At 38.5% G+C, this 16,643-nt stretch overlaps 1 protein-coding gene across 1 annotated transcript in view; it reads right to left on the bottom strand.

Moving 5' to 3' along the window:
- The window catches only part of si:ch211-236d3.4 (fam107a), a 40,759-nt gene extending 24,554 nt beyond the window's left edge, over window positions 1–16,205 (bottom strand). The window contains 1 exon segment of the mRNA NM_001200970.1: window positions 16,125–16,205. Within this exon segment, the coding sequence (NP_001187899.1) occupies window positions 16,125–16,148 (24 nt within the window). The 5' untranslated portion in view covers window positions 16,149–16,205.
- Window positions 16,206–16,643: the final 438 nt, after the last annotated feature.

Genomic DNA, 16,643 nt, shown 5'->3' with positions numbered 1-16,643 from the left:
GCTGCCATGCAAGGCGCTAACTTGCCGTCGGGGGCAACTTGGGATTCAGTGTCTTGCCCAAGGACCCTTCAGTATGTGGAGTCATGCTGGCTGGGAATTGAACCACCAGCCCTACGATTAGTGGACAACCCGCTCTACCAACTGAGCCACAGCTGGCCCGTCTTACTTACAGTCAGTACGTTTACATGGACAACAATAATCCGATATTAACCCGATTAAGACGATACTCTGATTAAGAAACCAGCATGTAAACAGCGATTTCTGATGATCTTAATCCGACTAAAGTCATACTCGAAGTAAACACAAATGGAATTAAGACGTGTGGAGTATTCCGGTTTTATTCGCATTATTGACATGCGTTACAGACATGTACACACCTTAATCACACTATTAACATCATGTGGGAGTTTTCACCGCATTTTGAGACAGGACACGTACACACATGGCTGTACTCAACCGTTTTACGGCATACAAGAGAGAACGGCTTCGTCCGAAATCGCATATTTACCTACTATATTACCTACTTTAGTATACATATTTCAGCTACTATACAGTAGATAAGAACGCGGTTTGGGACACAGCCCACGGCTTCAAGCGGTCGTCTATTTGCACGTATAACATGACAAATAATTACCCACATTTGAAGCGTTCATAAAATTAAAAATGAAACACAGTTCTTCTTCGTTATGGGACCGTATACAGTTTTGGGTATGTCGATAAGTGAAATTCCAGCGGGAATGTCGGATGGCGTGGGAACGTAATGACGTGTGCTGTTAATCAATCTATCTTCTATAACATGTAAAACGGGAACATGAAAGGAGTATTCTAAAAGCGAGTCATGTAAACACCTTAATCACAATATTGTCTTATTCAGAATAAGGTCAATAATTACATTACTGCGGTCCATGTAAACGTAGTCAGTATTTGAAATGTAGAATAACAGACACCAGTATGGAATTAGATTTGTGCCAAAAGTGTTGAATGTAACACTTCGAAGAAATTAACAAAAATATACATTGAGAAAGAAGAAAAACACTCTGCAAATGAACACAGTGAACTCGCTAATTATGGTTTTGCCAGAGTTTTCATTTACACTTTCAAACTGTTCATTTATGCTCTGCAAGTTTAGGTTCACCATTCTGGCACAAATCTCACATGTGGGCGGGGCTTAACAGTGATTTACTCTCATCAGTGGTGTGATATGAATCGACAGCTCCCTGACCTGGAAGTAGAGACTTCAGTGTTAAGAATTTTGGAGAGCGTTCTGGAAGTGGTTCTCTGTATAGTTATAGTGTTTGTACTTTGTAGTGGAAATGACTTACTTAGTCAGTGGATTAGTTCGTAATTAATATTTGAGGTTTCGGGAGTCTCATACGACTATTTTTCGATATGAGCTCTCAGGAGCGGCACGTAGCGCCACCGTTATTGTCATCATCATCATCATCATCATCATCATCATCATCAACATCCTTCTCAGCTGGACACTTCAATCTGTCGATCCAAATCTCAGTAGCCAACAAGTGTAAGTCGCTGTTAAGCCCCGCCCACACGACAGATTTGTGTCAGAATGGCGAACGTAAACTTGCGGACCGTAAACGAAAACTTTGAAAGCGTAAACGAAAACTCATAAACCACGATTAGCAAAAACGAGGCTTAGAAAACTCTAGTTCACTGTTTTCAGTTTCAGAGTGTTTTTCTTCTTTCTCATTGTATATTTTTGTTCGTTTCTTGAAAAGCTACGTTCAATACTGTTGGCACAAATCTAATTCCATACAACCACACAATGAAAGATTACAAATCTAAATATGTATTCAGAGTGACTTAAGTCCAAAAGTTACATCAATATTTAAGCTGAGAAAGTTACTCATATTCATTATTTGGATCATTTCAAAATGAAAAATAAACAAAGACTAACGCAAAATGAGAGGCAACGTTGAGGCTGCCAAAGTGGGTAGCAAGCTGCATAGAGAGCTATACACCTCGTCGAGCCCACACTTGGAAAATCCATCTTGGCTTCTTTTGGAAAATTTAAACGTGAATGCCTTCTTGTCAAAGACAATCCCAGGTTAATGTTTACCAAATAATTTTCTATGACAATTTGACTATTATGTGACAATCATTAATTGCACCAATTGAGGAACTAAGCACATTATTTTATAATGTTATAATCTGCTTTAATAGGCAATTATAACGATATGAAAATTCAATATCAGCACAAGCTATTTCTTTTTCTTTCTTTTCCTGACTCAAGTACATCTTATACTGTACAAACAGCAATAATCACACCGGAGCCCCAGGCAAATATTTACCATCTGCAAAATGTAACAGGCAAATAAAACCTATTTCCTCTAAAAAAAAAAAAAAAAAAAAAAGGCCCTGATTCTGAAATGAACAAACACATTATATTAAAATGTACTCCATTTTCTGGTGTTTAAACAGGATTTGCATGTTTTCTCAAGGCTCTGAGCTGCATTATGAGCATTGGAGGCTAGCTACGAGGGCGTACGATCCAAAGCCTGCTCTAATAACCAGGCAGTCGATTTTCAATGAAGCTTACAGGCAACTGAGTGTCGATCTGTATTTAGAAGAGCTAAGCGCAGCTCAATTGAGAGGAGCCGAGGCTGTCACAGTGCAAATGAAGATTTACGGTATGCTCTGACAGATACAACACAACAGCCGATTGATTTCCTCTGATTCAATTAGAGCTGGAGCATGTATCGTATGCTAGGTTTGCATCCTGTAATCGGCTTTACAGTATAAATCCACATTTGTAGCATGCATAGTATGGTGTGGAATATTATGGTATGGCACGGTAAAGATAATTTACATTTGGAAACAAGTGAGAAGGTGCAGAGTGTCAGAGATTCGATGAGTAGTCGCAGGCTGCCAATCAAAGAAGTGAGCAGAGATGGAAACAGTAAGTCATACTAGTTGAAAGTGCACTTAAATATGGCCGCCGGCTTTGATGTTGTAGTTTACAATACTAGGCTGCTTTCACATTTGGCCTTTTGTGCTGATATGAAAAAGTGGCTTATGTGGCAGACACACTGTAACTATAACCCTGCTATATAACATATTATTTTATTTTAAGAAACACATACTGTATAATCAATTAATGTCCTCTTTTTCGTTTGTTTAATAAAGCTAACTTTGTACAAACGTGCTATCTAGATTTGATTTGGATCAGGCAGAAAATAAAGAGAATTTAAGCTGCTTCTGCGACTTACTGCAGTTAGTGGGTCGCGTACAGGTGAATGTCCCAAAAATAGTCGTAAATCTGAGACCGATTTTAAAATTGGAATACTGGTAATTAAATATTTTTGATTGAACATGTCATAAATCTCCTGCTATGCTAATTTTTTCACCAGAAAGTGGTCTTCCATGTTTGTTTTCCATGAATTCCCCCGTCTTGATGTGTGGCATGGTTTTGAGTATGACACTCCTACCTGCATTTCTTTTTATTTTGAGTGTGCTTTTGTTTATATTTCCATGTACCTTCGTTTCTGCTCTAGGCCTGTCATTGGTCTGTTACCTGATTGTGTCCACCTGTTCTGTGTTAGCTAGTCTCTCTATATACACCCTGCTGTTTCTTTCTCTCTTTGTGAAGTCTTATTGTGCATTGATGACATTAAGTCAGAACTGTTTTCCAAGTTTCCATGTTCAATGTCTGGCTTTTCCTGGCTTTTCCATGTTTTTTTTTTTTTTACTTATGGATATTCCTTTTTTAATGCTTCCTGTCTGTTCTTTGACCTTATAATAAAGTACATGCTTAGATTACACACTTGCATCCTTCCTCTCACTTCTACACATTACAGTTTCTCTTAGCCCACCTGCTGTGACTCGATTGGTTATAAAGTATTTTTAAAAAGTGCTTGCCGTGGCACTGAGCTTTTCTGATTTTCTTCTCAGCTGTAAATGAAAAAAATTGCCGATGGCAATGCTTTTTTAAAGGTACCTGCATTTCTCCTTACTGCCACTTTCCATAGGATTACATTAAAAACATGTGCTTGAGGGTTGAGGGAAAAAACAGAACGTGTATATATAATACAATATATTATATATACATATATGTAATATAATAATAATAATAATAATAATAATAATAATATCTATATATATGTGTGTGTGTGTATATATATATATATATATATATATATATATATATATATATATATATATATATATATATATATATATATATACACTGCTTATGTGAAATCAAAGCTGCTCTCTGCTATCAGAAGCTGCAGAATGAAAACCACCGCCAAAGCAATCTCAAGTCTCCAAAAACGGTGAGGCGTGACGGTAGCTAGAACACTCATTGTTCCTCAAGGCAACCTAGATGCTACAGCCCACCATCTAGGGTCCAGTTACAAGATGTTGTGGCCACCTGACCTTTCCTCTCCTGTCCCTGTGCGATCTTGGCCATGTTTTATTTACTCTGTTTGGAAACTGGCATTAGCAGGCGACATTGCATCCAGCTAATAAGTAGCAAAAGAAAAGGCTTTTTATAGATTTCAGCCATGCTCCGGCGCTCTGGTCACGATCTGAAGGTTCTCGGGTTTCTCAGACAACACGCACAATTAGCAGAGGCCATGCAAAGACAGGGAACGCGGCCGGCTAATTACTCACGGATCCGAACAGAGAACACGAGCACGGATCAGTAGTTTAGGTCAGCATACCTGAACCTGAATTGTACTAATTGTAGTGCAATGATGATATGTATGATACCTCATAACTCATGGATAGCTCATGTCTGCGTTGGCTTCCCAATTCCTCACCGACTTCAGACCATCCTAAGATCACTATATACATACTGTAAATATCAAGGCTCTAATGACAAAGGAAGGTAGGACTCTCACCCTAGCAGACCCAGACAGTCCCCCAAGTCCCCTGGTGGGTGTAATGAGTTTTAAAGCTTGTCTGTGGGGGAACGTCTCGGTCAGGAGAGGAAGGACAGAGTCAGTAATGATCTCTCCTGATGAGATGAAAGAAGTGGTAACTTTCATGCACCTCTCCAGGCCATGACATCAAATGAGGGGTGTGTGTGCTCTTATATACACAGGATGTTCATGTGTAGCTTTGTGGATTTGTGTGTGTATGTGTAGGTTTGTGTTTAAAGAACCACTAATGGTTGTCTTTTGCGATGCCCACAGCGTTTGAATTAGAGTCGTCATGGTTAGTCATGGCATATGATTCAATGGTTACCTCACCGACCATTGAATTTTTCAAACTACATTTCCATCCATTACTGTCTACACATTTGTTTAGTTTTCACAATCTCCGTCCTCGGCACGTTGACTTGGTGGTAAGCATTTTCCTTCACACCTCCGGGGTTAGGTGTTTAAATCCTGCCTCCACCCTGTGTGTGCGGAGTTTACATGTTCTCTCCATGCTTCGGGGGGTTCCTCTGGGTACTCCAGTTTCCTCCCCAAGTCCAAAGACATGTTGTAGACTGATTGGCATTTCCTAATTGTCCACAGTCTGTGAATGTGTGTGTGAGATTGCGCCCTGTGATGAGTTGCCACCCTGTCCAGGGTGTCCCCTGCCCTGAGCCCCGAATTCCAGGCTCCAGGTGCCCCCGTGACCCTATGTAGGATAACTGGTATGGAAAATTTATGGAATCTCCGTCCTCTGTCTCGACTCTCACCAAATCATACTACACATGATTGTACTGGTCGTGTAACTTTGCTGCCACTTCTAGCTCATTCCTAATTTTATCAAACATAGTCGCTATCAAAGAACAAAGAAACACGGCATTGCTGAGCAGAACTAAATGAAATGACTATTTATTTTTGGCATAAGCAGTGATCCACAATGCTGCATTAGTTAGAATAATTTTTTCACTTCCTCTCAGCCACAATGTCTTTCAGCTAATAACAACAACATGATAAATACTGACTGTGTATTGTATCGATTGCATGGAAAAATCATTCACAATAACCTCTTTCCAAGAAACTGGCCAATTAATACAATGATACCGTAAAGCTGTGATATTTTTAGACCAGGTTATCCATCCATTCATCCAATTTCTGTACCTCTGTACAGGGTCATGGGGGAGCCAGGAGCCTATTCAAGTGGACTTGGGACACAAGGTGGATGACACCCTGCTGCCAGCCCATTACAGGCCACATTCACACACTATGGACAATTTAGAGATGGCAATCAGCCTACATTGCATGTCTTTGGACTGGGGGAGGAAACCAGAGAACCCAGAGGAAATCCCCAAAACACAGGGAGACCATGCAAACTCTGCACACACAGGGTGGAGGCTGAAATTAGCACACTATCAAACACATGAAGGACCAAGTTCACTCACACTCACGTTCCGTAACTACTATACAGTGCTTGAAAGTTTGTGAACTCCTTAGAATGTTCTATATTTCTTCAGAAATATATATGACGCAAAACATCTTCAGATTTTCACACAGGTCCTAAAAGTAGATAAAGAGAACACAATTAAACAAACGAGGCAAAAATATTATACTCGGTCATTTATTTATTGAGGAAAATGATCCAATATTAGATATCTGTGAGTAGTGAAAGTATGTGAACATTTCAGTATCTGGTGTGACCACTTTATGCAGCAATAACTGCAACTAAACGTTTGGGGTAAGTGTTGATCAGTCCTGCACGATGGCTTGGAGGAATTTTAGCCCGTTCCTCAGTACAGAACAGCTTGAACTCTAGGATGTTGGTGGGTTTCCTCACATGAACTGTAGAGATAATTATTCATGCTTTTATTACATCTAGATTGGACTATGGGAATGCTCTTTATACAGGACTCTGCCAGCTGAAACTGTCCCGCCTACAGCTTGTGCAGAATGCTGCAGCCAGGCTACTGACTCTCAAAAAAAGAGGGCGCATATTACTTACATCTTATCATCTCTTCACTGGCTGCCAGTTCAATTCAGGATTGATTTGAAGATTTATTACTTGTTTTTAAAAGCAGCACATAACTTGGCTCCAATAGAAATAAATATTTTTTTAAAATTGTGTTGAGTTGAGTGTATAAAATGAATCCACACCTTCCGAAGAATCAGATCCAAGAATTCCTCTGTGCTGTTGTAGTATGTTTAATACAGACCAGTGTAACGCTTCTAATCTTTGTCCATAGAGCCATGTGGCATGGTGCTGGATTTGGGACTATGCTTTTACACATGGATACAAACTTAATAAGAAATGATTAAGAAAGTGAAATGTTCAAATGGTGCTTAGTAGACAAGTGGATTCTACAGAACCAAACCGTTTAAGGATTTTCTATAGAAAATATATATTGTTGTTTTGTATTTCTACTCACTTCTGAGATTCCGTTACTAAAAATATTTCTTCGATATTCAGCAATTCCACACATGGTTTGAATATTATGAGGTTTAGTACTTCATGCTGGTCCTGAGATGCACCCTTGCTACCTAGGCCAACTCTGCCCCCTTATGGACAAAGTTCACTTTGATTCTACATTAAAAAAACCAAGAGGACAAGCTTGTAATGGTGGATGTGTGCAAGCTAATTATAGAAGTTAATAGAATTTAAGTAACTAATAGAAGTAAAGCAAGATTCTGTTTTCTTCCTGTTCGTGATACATTTCTGACTTAAAGTAGTCATGATCAGGAATCATGGTTGGGTTAAAGCGATTATATCTGCTATACTTTCCCTGTTGTCAAAAGTCATTTCTTGCCTGCTGTGTCAAAATTTTTATCATTTGATTCTTCAGATTATTCGTGCTGGAAATGAAGAAACGAGGCCTTGCAAAGCAAAGCAAGACGCTTTAAAATCATAATATCTTGAACAATGTTGCTTTCTTCTCTACTTCTGATCATTGTTGCTCTATGATATGCAGGAATATGAAGCACTGACTGTAAGTATTCTATGCCTTTAATTTCACTTCATTTTATGCCCTTTAGTAAGTGCTCAGATGTCTGTTTAGAAACGAATAAAACATGATGTTATCAGAAAAATATCTGAGGTATTTTATTCTTATACCATAGCAATTTGCCAATAATACAAATTTTTCATTTATTAAAGAATGGCATGTTCTATTTATCCATTCGTAGTTTAATGTGAAATAATAACGTATTAGGGCAAGGGGATTAATATAAACCTGTGACAAGCTTCTGGTGTAGAAAATTAATCAACACCTTCTAACCAATCAGACTTGTAGATCATTATACGGTATTGTTATTCAAAAGCTTTCATGACACTGCCATTGTTTGTGTGTGTAAGTGTTTGTGGGTGATAGAACACACCAACTGTGTTAGTTGGGTACAGCTGGCTTGTGACAGTGTGTGCGATGGTGAGAGGGGGAAAAAAAAACCCCTAAAGGATTCTACAGTGGGTTAAACCTACAGCATATTAGATGTGTGTATTCATGATCGTAGCACTCTAAACTAAACACATGTCTTTGAAATACAGTGCGTAATACACCAGGTGTTTGATCAAAAAATTTTTTTTTTAATGAAATCCTGTGTTTTGTAAATAACAGAACAAATCAATGCAGTGCTTTGTTGGACAAAATGAAAATGTTCTTAATGATACCTGTAGTCTTTGTTTGAATACAGTCTTTGTTTGAATACACTATGATAATGATAGCAGCTGTTATTACACTTAATGCATTTTTCATTAGAGACGCTTTGTTTAAACAACACGAAAGAGTGAATACATCTCTGATGATGGGCTTGTACAGGAATTCAGGTTAGAAGAAAGCTCTGTTTAAATACAAAATCTTATGAGATATTGAAGCCACTTATCTGTTGCTATGTAAATATCGCCGCGTGATAATATGGAAGCAAGTTCAGCCTCCCGTTGAACATTAGAAAAGCAGAACAAAACACTTGGAGAGGTGGAAACCAAACGTCCACCTCCCAGAATGTTTTATTCCGCTTATAGCAATTTGGCAAGGATTACATTGTTGAAGCCATGTCATAGTAGTCGCATTAATGTTTGCATTAATGTGAACACGCGATTTAGCTTGCAAGCGCAACTATTGTCAGAGCTGCTGTTTGTAGAAAATGAATCAACAACTTCCAGCCAATCAGATTCACAGACTGAGCAGCATTGTTGTATAAAATATGTATATCTTTCATGATGCATTTGCTCATAATTATGATGAGTAGTCTATATTGGACTCGTATGCATAGTACTACTAGATTATAGTGACTAGATTTTAATAGGGTTACAAGACAGGGTTATTTCACTTTATTATATATTAATCCACGATTGGTTACATTTCTAATCTTAAAATCCGTCTTACTTCTAATCTTAAAAAACCCCAACATATTACTTCTAAATTTTTGCTTCTAACATTTTGTCACTCTTCCTAATGTGTAATTGCAGTGATTTTTTTTTTGCTCAGTGAAAAAGCACAATCATTTAAATAGGTTATAGAGATGGCACTGATCTGATACCCAATATCCGTATCGGGCTGATACTCACAAAAAAAAAATAGTGGGGGAAAAAATAGAAAATATTGGATTTGGAAAAGATTTGTTTTGTATCTGGGAAGGTGTACATATAAAGAGACTTGATCGTATTTTATTTTTATTTTTTTTAGGATTGATTTTATTATCCTACCATGAATGTCCGACAATAAATAATTGTGTGAGGAAACATTAGGGGGCATGCTGTTAAAGAAAAATAACCAATGACAGGGTTGTCTGTTGTGGCCCGAGCCACTATTGCCTATTAGCTACTAAGTTAATTAAGTAAGGTTGGAAAGTCTGCATACATTGCCAAAAGTTTATTACTGTTTCATTTTATATATATATATATATATATATATCCAACCATCCATTTGGAGCTGTGGCTCAGGTGGAGCAGGTTGCCCACTAATCGTAGGGTTGGCTTTATAGACCTTAGATCTCAGACTTTGGACCCAGGGAGGAAACTGGAGTACCTGGTGGAAACCCCCATAGCACGGTGGGAGAACATGCAAATGCCATGCAGACAGGGCGGGAATCGAACCCCCAACCCTGGTGGTGTGAGGCAAAGGTGCTATCATTTTTTTTCTTTATAAAACAGAGCAAATTAAGTTTATTTAACACTATTTTAGGCATGTACACATGTACGGAAAATATGTGGTTTTACATCAGCTGAAGCAAAATGTAATGAAACAGGATGTTAAAATGTATTTCAGTTAATATAAGTTTTCGAAAGGAACTAGAACAATAAATACTCGCCCGTTTTAAGTAATGTATTATGCATAAACCGTGTATTGATTCTTGAAGAATAAAAATCATTAAATAATAATGTTTTTGGTACTGGATCTTGAAGCAAAATTTAAACTAATGTTCAGACTGGATAATCAGATGTGTTTAAATCTCATGAGGGTTGATCAAACAATAGCGTTTTTTTTTGCTCAGTTTTAAATCATGCATTTTTGAATAATACATTTGAGCTTGGTGAAATATTCATAACTTTTGAAATGAAAAAGTTCACGTTAGCGGACTCAGATTTCCAGCATTACTGTCAGATTATGTAAATGATAAGTGATGAAATTAGACCTAAAGGTTTAATAATATATTGGGAATGAAAGAAACAACCACATTTACTGTATTACACGTGCTTACACAGGACTTACTGTAATTCATATCAGTCAATATTCATCACTCAAGTGATTTGACAGAGAAAGGCTGTGGCAATTCTATCTGTGTTCTAAGAGTTTAGAGTGTAAACACTTATTCCTTTAAGGTTACAGGTCAATATTTTTAGCTTGGATCATTTGGAAAGGATTTTGATTGGCCTAATCTGTTTCAGGGCACTTGATCTTGAGTGCAGGAGGCATTGAATTGATGATAAATATAGAAGGGCAGTCACATGCTATAATTTCTATCACTGTACCAAGAATTTAATCATCTAACCATTATAATTTTACACTGATGTAAGAATAGTTATTTCTAATAATCCCATAATGGTAGCCCAATAGCACCTCACTGTGCTAGTGATCAAATATTTTGTGAGTATACACCCCACCACTGCCAGTACTCAGGTTTAAACTTGGATTGGATTAGCCAAATGAATGAATGTTAATAAAGTATACATTTCTGTATTGACCCTGTAGCATTTTTTGCTGCTGCTGTATTTATAAAAATATGGTTTTTAATTTCTTGTCACTATTATACACTTTACCTGGCTGCTACCACAATAACTGCTAGGTCCATATTTGGTATAAGCTTTCCAAAAAAGCTTTTTCCTATGTTTACAATCACAGCGTTTTTAATTATATTGTTACTCTTCTGCACGTATCTTTTGCACTACCTGTTATATCGGTTATATATTATTTTGTTTCACTGTGTACTGTACCAGCTGTATATAGTTGAAATGACAATAAAAGCCACTTGACTTGACTTGGCTGTTTAGGGTTTGGGTTAAAGTGCAGCATGCAGGCCCTGAAACAGTAGAAACAGAGCAGAGATGTGGTTCTAGAGCTTTAGTTTCCTGCAGAGTTTAGTTTCAATCCAACTCTCCAGGTTTGTAGTCTGGACTCAACACAAACTCTATAGCTTGGGACTCTGGATTGGAGTCTCTGTCTAGATATGATATTTTCATTTCAACTTAGATTGTAAGGCTTGGGACTCTGGCCTCAACTTGGACTCTATGGCTTGGGAATCTGGCCTCAACTTGGACTCTATGGCTTGGGAATCTGGCATCAACTTGGACTCTATGGCCTGGGAATCTGGCATCAACTTGGACTCTATGGCTTGGGAATCTGGCACCAACTTGGACTCTATGGCCTGGGAATCTGGCATCAACTTGGACTCTATGGCTTGGGAATCTGGCATCAACTTGGACTCTATGGCTTGGGAATCTGGCATCAACTTGGACTCTATGGATTGGGAATCTGGCACCAACTTGGACTCTATGGCTTGGGAATCTGGCATCAACTTGGACTCTATGGCTTGGGAATCTGGCCTCAACTTGGACTCTATGGCTTGGGAATCTGGCAACAACTTAGACTCTATGGCTTGGGAATCTGGCCTCAACTTGGACTCTATGGCTTGGGAATCTGGCAACAACTTAGACTCTATGGCTTGGGAATCTGGCATCAACTTGGACTCTATAGCTTGGGAATCTGGCCTCAACTTGGACTCTATGGCTTGGGAATCTGGCAACAACTTAGACTCTATGGCTTGGGAATCTGGCATCAACTTGGACTCTATAGCTTGGGAATCTGGCATCAACTTGGACTCTATGGCTTGGGAATCTGGCCTCAACTTGGAATAAAATGGCTTGGATCTTTGCACGAAACTTGATCTGTATGGCTTGGGACTCTGAACTCAACTTGGACCCTACAGCTTGAGTCTCTGAATTCAACTTGGACACACCATGCTTACTAGCAGAAAACTTCTTACATACACTTGTTTGAAAGCTATTCACTACAGTATGTATACATATCCATTTTATCAATGTGCAGTTTATATAATATGCTCCCAGATAGGCCCTGTTTTAGCCATGCATGAAACAGGTGATGGCTTGAAATTCATAAACAATCATGAACAAACATAAGTGATCACTGTAGCTTCTATTGATGGTTCAATGGTACCTACACACAAAAACACGGATGAATTGGCCTTTTACTTTTAAGAGATGTCTGGAAAATTGAAATGTTCTCCTGAATAGTTGAATAGTTTGTTGTGCTGATATTTTGGACTCTGTAATTGAGGCACAGGGAGTGGGGGTGGGTGCCAGCACTGTCAGGGGTAGCTGAGTTATTCAACTCATGCCAAGCTGCCCGGAAGCTGGCACACAGATGAAATTACAGTACTGACATTTCAGCTCTGTAGCACTACTCACTCTCTCTGTCCTTCTCACCTCTCTCTATGCCTCAATCACTCACATTATTTTCTATTTCTCTCACTTTTTGTATGCATGGTTGCTTCTATTTCTGCTGCTCAGATGCCTACTAAATCACTCTATCTGCCTCATTCTGTCGTATCAGTGAAAAACCTTGCACTCCCACAATCTGAATGGCTACAAACAGCTATCCTAAAAACATCTGAATAGTTTTGCACACAAAATGGTCATTTCAGCAGTAGTAAAAAATTTGATATAGGAAACTCAAGTCTCAGACTTGTGACCTGAATCCTTAATTTTCTAATTTCATGGTTAGCCTAAGCACTTTTTAACAAGCTAATACAAGTTAGTGTGCTACCCAGGCTATATAATCAGACAAGTTGAGGTTATGATTCAGTTTGCTAGTTAAATATTACATAACTAATATTACAAGCCAGACCTCTAGTTTTGCTAGAAAGGCTGGTATGTTTCATTAATGAATGTGGCTAAGAACTGCCTACTTTCACCAGAAGTGACTGACATGCCAGATGATCAATCACATGAGAGTCTTGTATCTTGTATCCTGACTACTAAGCGTTTCCCACAAAACTCTTTAATGTTTATATTTTTTTAAAATCCATTGACTAGTTCTTGCTTCAATAAGTCCATTCCCAGCAAACAGGGGACGTTCCTCGGATGTTGCGAACGTCCACTTATTTAGCATTTGGCATTTATTTAGCATTTCGCATTTGGTCAGGTTTATAACATTCACTGGCGGACGTTCCGAGGACGTCAGACGATATCAAATCATAACACTACTGAATGTGTTCATTTCAGCGAAAGTCCCCTAAGCGTCCAGAATGGCTGCTGGAAGTCCTGTGAACATCCCCTTGAACATCTGTAGGACGTCAAGGGGACCATACACATGGGCGTTCGGCGGATGTGCGTAGAGTCCATTTAGGGGACGTCCTGGGGACCTTTTTTTGTCAGCTGGGTTGTGCTGCAATGGAAACCGGCATATGCACGTGCATATACATGGTAGTACAGAATTCCAGTACGATTGCAAGCTTCAACATTCTGAAGGTAATGACCAGAAAAGTGTATAAAAAATATCAGATGGTCAGTATGTCATTAGTGGAGTATCTGTGGCTGATACCCGACATATGTAACAGATATATTCCCATGTTTTGTCTTGTTGGATTATCTTCTATTTTACACTACCACACTAGTAATCTTTAGCTGTATTTTAGCTGAATTATGTAAGACTCAAAATGCATTGAAACTTTGGACTCAGTTGAGATTCTAGGGCTTGGGACACCAGACTCTCTAGGTCGCACTCTAGGAAGTAGGGACTCTGGATTCAGCTCAGGATCTACAGCTTTGGACTCAACTTGAGCTCATCAGCTTGGCATTCTGGACTTGACTCTGACTTGATGGCTTGAGATTTTGGCCCTGACTCACATCTAAAAATATATAAGGCTTGGGCCTCTAGACTTGACCTGTACCCTATGGGTTGGGATTCTGGCCTTGACTTTAAAGGCTGGAACTTGACTCTATGGCTAAGAACTCTGGAAGTCATCAAGTCATCTAAGACCCATGAGTCACAATAGCATACAACATCAAGTATGTCATGATGCACGGTTCAAATAAAGAGTTAGCCTATTGTTTTTTTGTTTTTTTTTAAACATATCATTAGAAGTTCATCTTTTGTTTAAACTGATGGTTGTGATTCAGTTTTATTTTCGCTTTGTCAGGATGACAAAATTGTGTTCTTTAATACCACAGTTTCTGTACAGTAGCAGTAAAGAAGAATTCATTCTAGCGTTTTGAGTCACTCATAATATCAATGGCCAGCACAGGGTGCATTTCTGAAGCATTTCTTAAAATATGTATCCATTTTACCTAGTGTTTCAATACACATTAGTTCAAACAGACATGCATAAAATCCCCACATGCTCGGTTGTGTTTGTATTATGCTTTCCCGTTCATTCTCCATAAATATGCATTGAAATCCTACACGTCCTCTTTATGAGCTGTATTTAAAATAAATATATATAATGTCATGACTGTGCAACCTATAGCCGCAAAGTGTTTGTACAACACAAATATAGTGTTGACTGTCATCATCCCTCATGTCTCATGGAAAGAATTACATGTTAAGTGCTGTTACCATTCACTCATGTTAGTTGCTAATCTGGATCTTTGCAAACTAGGAATTGGATCTTGCTGGACTTTTAGTTTAAAAATTAAATTAAACCAAATGTCCTTCTGGTTTAAAGTGTTGACAGCTACAGTACATTAAGAGTTGACTAAGATGATTTAATGTGTATATTACTATATCCAGTCACAATATGCACAAATACACTTGTCCAGTCCTGCTGTCCTGCTGAGTGATTTATTTATTTATTTTTCTTTCTTTCTTTTTTTTTTTTAGGATGCCTCATTTGCAGTGGCCTGGAACAGCCTCGATCCTGGAGGAATGTGTAAGTGGATATCAGTACTGCTATTGTTCTTTTAACTAGCAAAATTCACTTGCTGAGACATGATTGATTTTCAGAAGGCAAAGAAACAGCCTGAGAGTATCACAGCAAGAAGTGTTCAACTGATATCAGATCAACAAGCTGAAACTAGATTTATTTTGTCTACCTATGGAACATGCATTTTTGCGCAATATGAACTGGAAAAATCAAATGGGATGTAATATTTCCAGGTAACAAGAAGCCGCTTAGACATGCTATAATCCTTCAGTAGCCCACTCAAGAGCAGCTGTCAGCTGTCACATGCAGCCCTCAGCTCTGAATCATGCTCTGAGAACGTCACACCCTGCTTACACACTCAGCCCTCCTCATTGCTCAAATAATTGTGGACTCTGATAGACATGGTGGACGTTTCCAATGAAACAACCAAGCACTCAGGTTTATCAAGTGTGGAACCGAGGAGTCAAATATGGAGAAATAGTGAATAATAATAAATAGTGAATAAAAAGAATAATAATGTATTTTGTTAAAAGGGCACTGATTAAATGAAGTGATTAAAAGTGCAGCAAAAAGTAATTTTTTATTATTATTATTATTATTATTATTATTATTATTATTATTATTATTATTACCATACTTGGAGTAGTAGATCATATTATGTTAAACCATTTGAATTTTGCATTTATAGTAAACATTTGGATATTTAATGATGTGTTTGTATTTAGAATGCATTCATGCAACATTTTTATAAGCTTAACATAAACATCATTTGCCTTCTGTGTTTCCATGTTATGCATACATACAGGCTACAGTTAGCAAGCTAACTTCTTCCATTAACAACTACATAAACAGACTAGATTAAGTCTCACGCTCACTTACTTTCTTTCCATGAGAAGCCCCCATGCTGGGCTTGCTGCCTGAGTCAGGTGCTCCTTGGCTGTGTCTCTGGCTCCCAGATTTTCCCTTGTGTATTCCTGTACCGCTCTGGGATGAACAGATCAGATATGGGAGGCAGGGAGGGGGGAACTGAAAGGAGAATAGATTCTTCTCTCTGCCCCCTGGCACCTTGTCAGCAACAGGGGATTCCAGCGGGTGGATATTTACAGCGACTTCACGACTATTAGGGTACGGTTCCAACTTGGTAGGAGGGTTCTATCTCCCCAGCAGGTCAGCCTGTATTGCACTGTTTATACAAGATTTAAAACAAAAAAGGGAAAGGGAGAGAAGAAAAAGAACTGCACAGCCAATCCAACCCTTGTGAGCCACCTGTTGCTATAGTTTACTCCCCTCTTGTTCCCTTAAGGACGTAGCCTGTTCAGATTATGCTAATTGCTAGTGACAGAAGATGAAGTCTTAGGGAGTGTGCATAGTGGAATGGCCTCAAGGTGACAGCCGGTG

This window comes from Ictalurus punctatus, chromosome 21 (genome assembly GCF_001660625.3).
Source record: "Ictalurus punctatus breed USDA103 chromosome 21, Coco_2.0, whole genome shotgun sequence".
Lineage (NCBI taxonomy): Eukaryota > Metazoa > Chordata > Actinopteri > Siluriformes > Ictaluridae > Ictalurus > Ictalurus punctatus.
The sequence above is the reverse complement of the archived record's forward strand: the minus strand, read 5'-3'. Positions and strand labels throughout refer to the sequence as shown.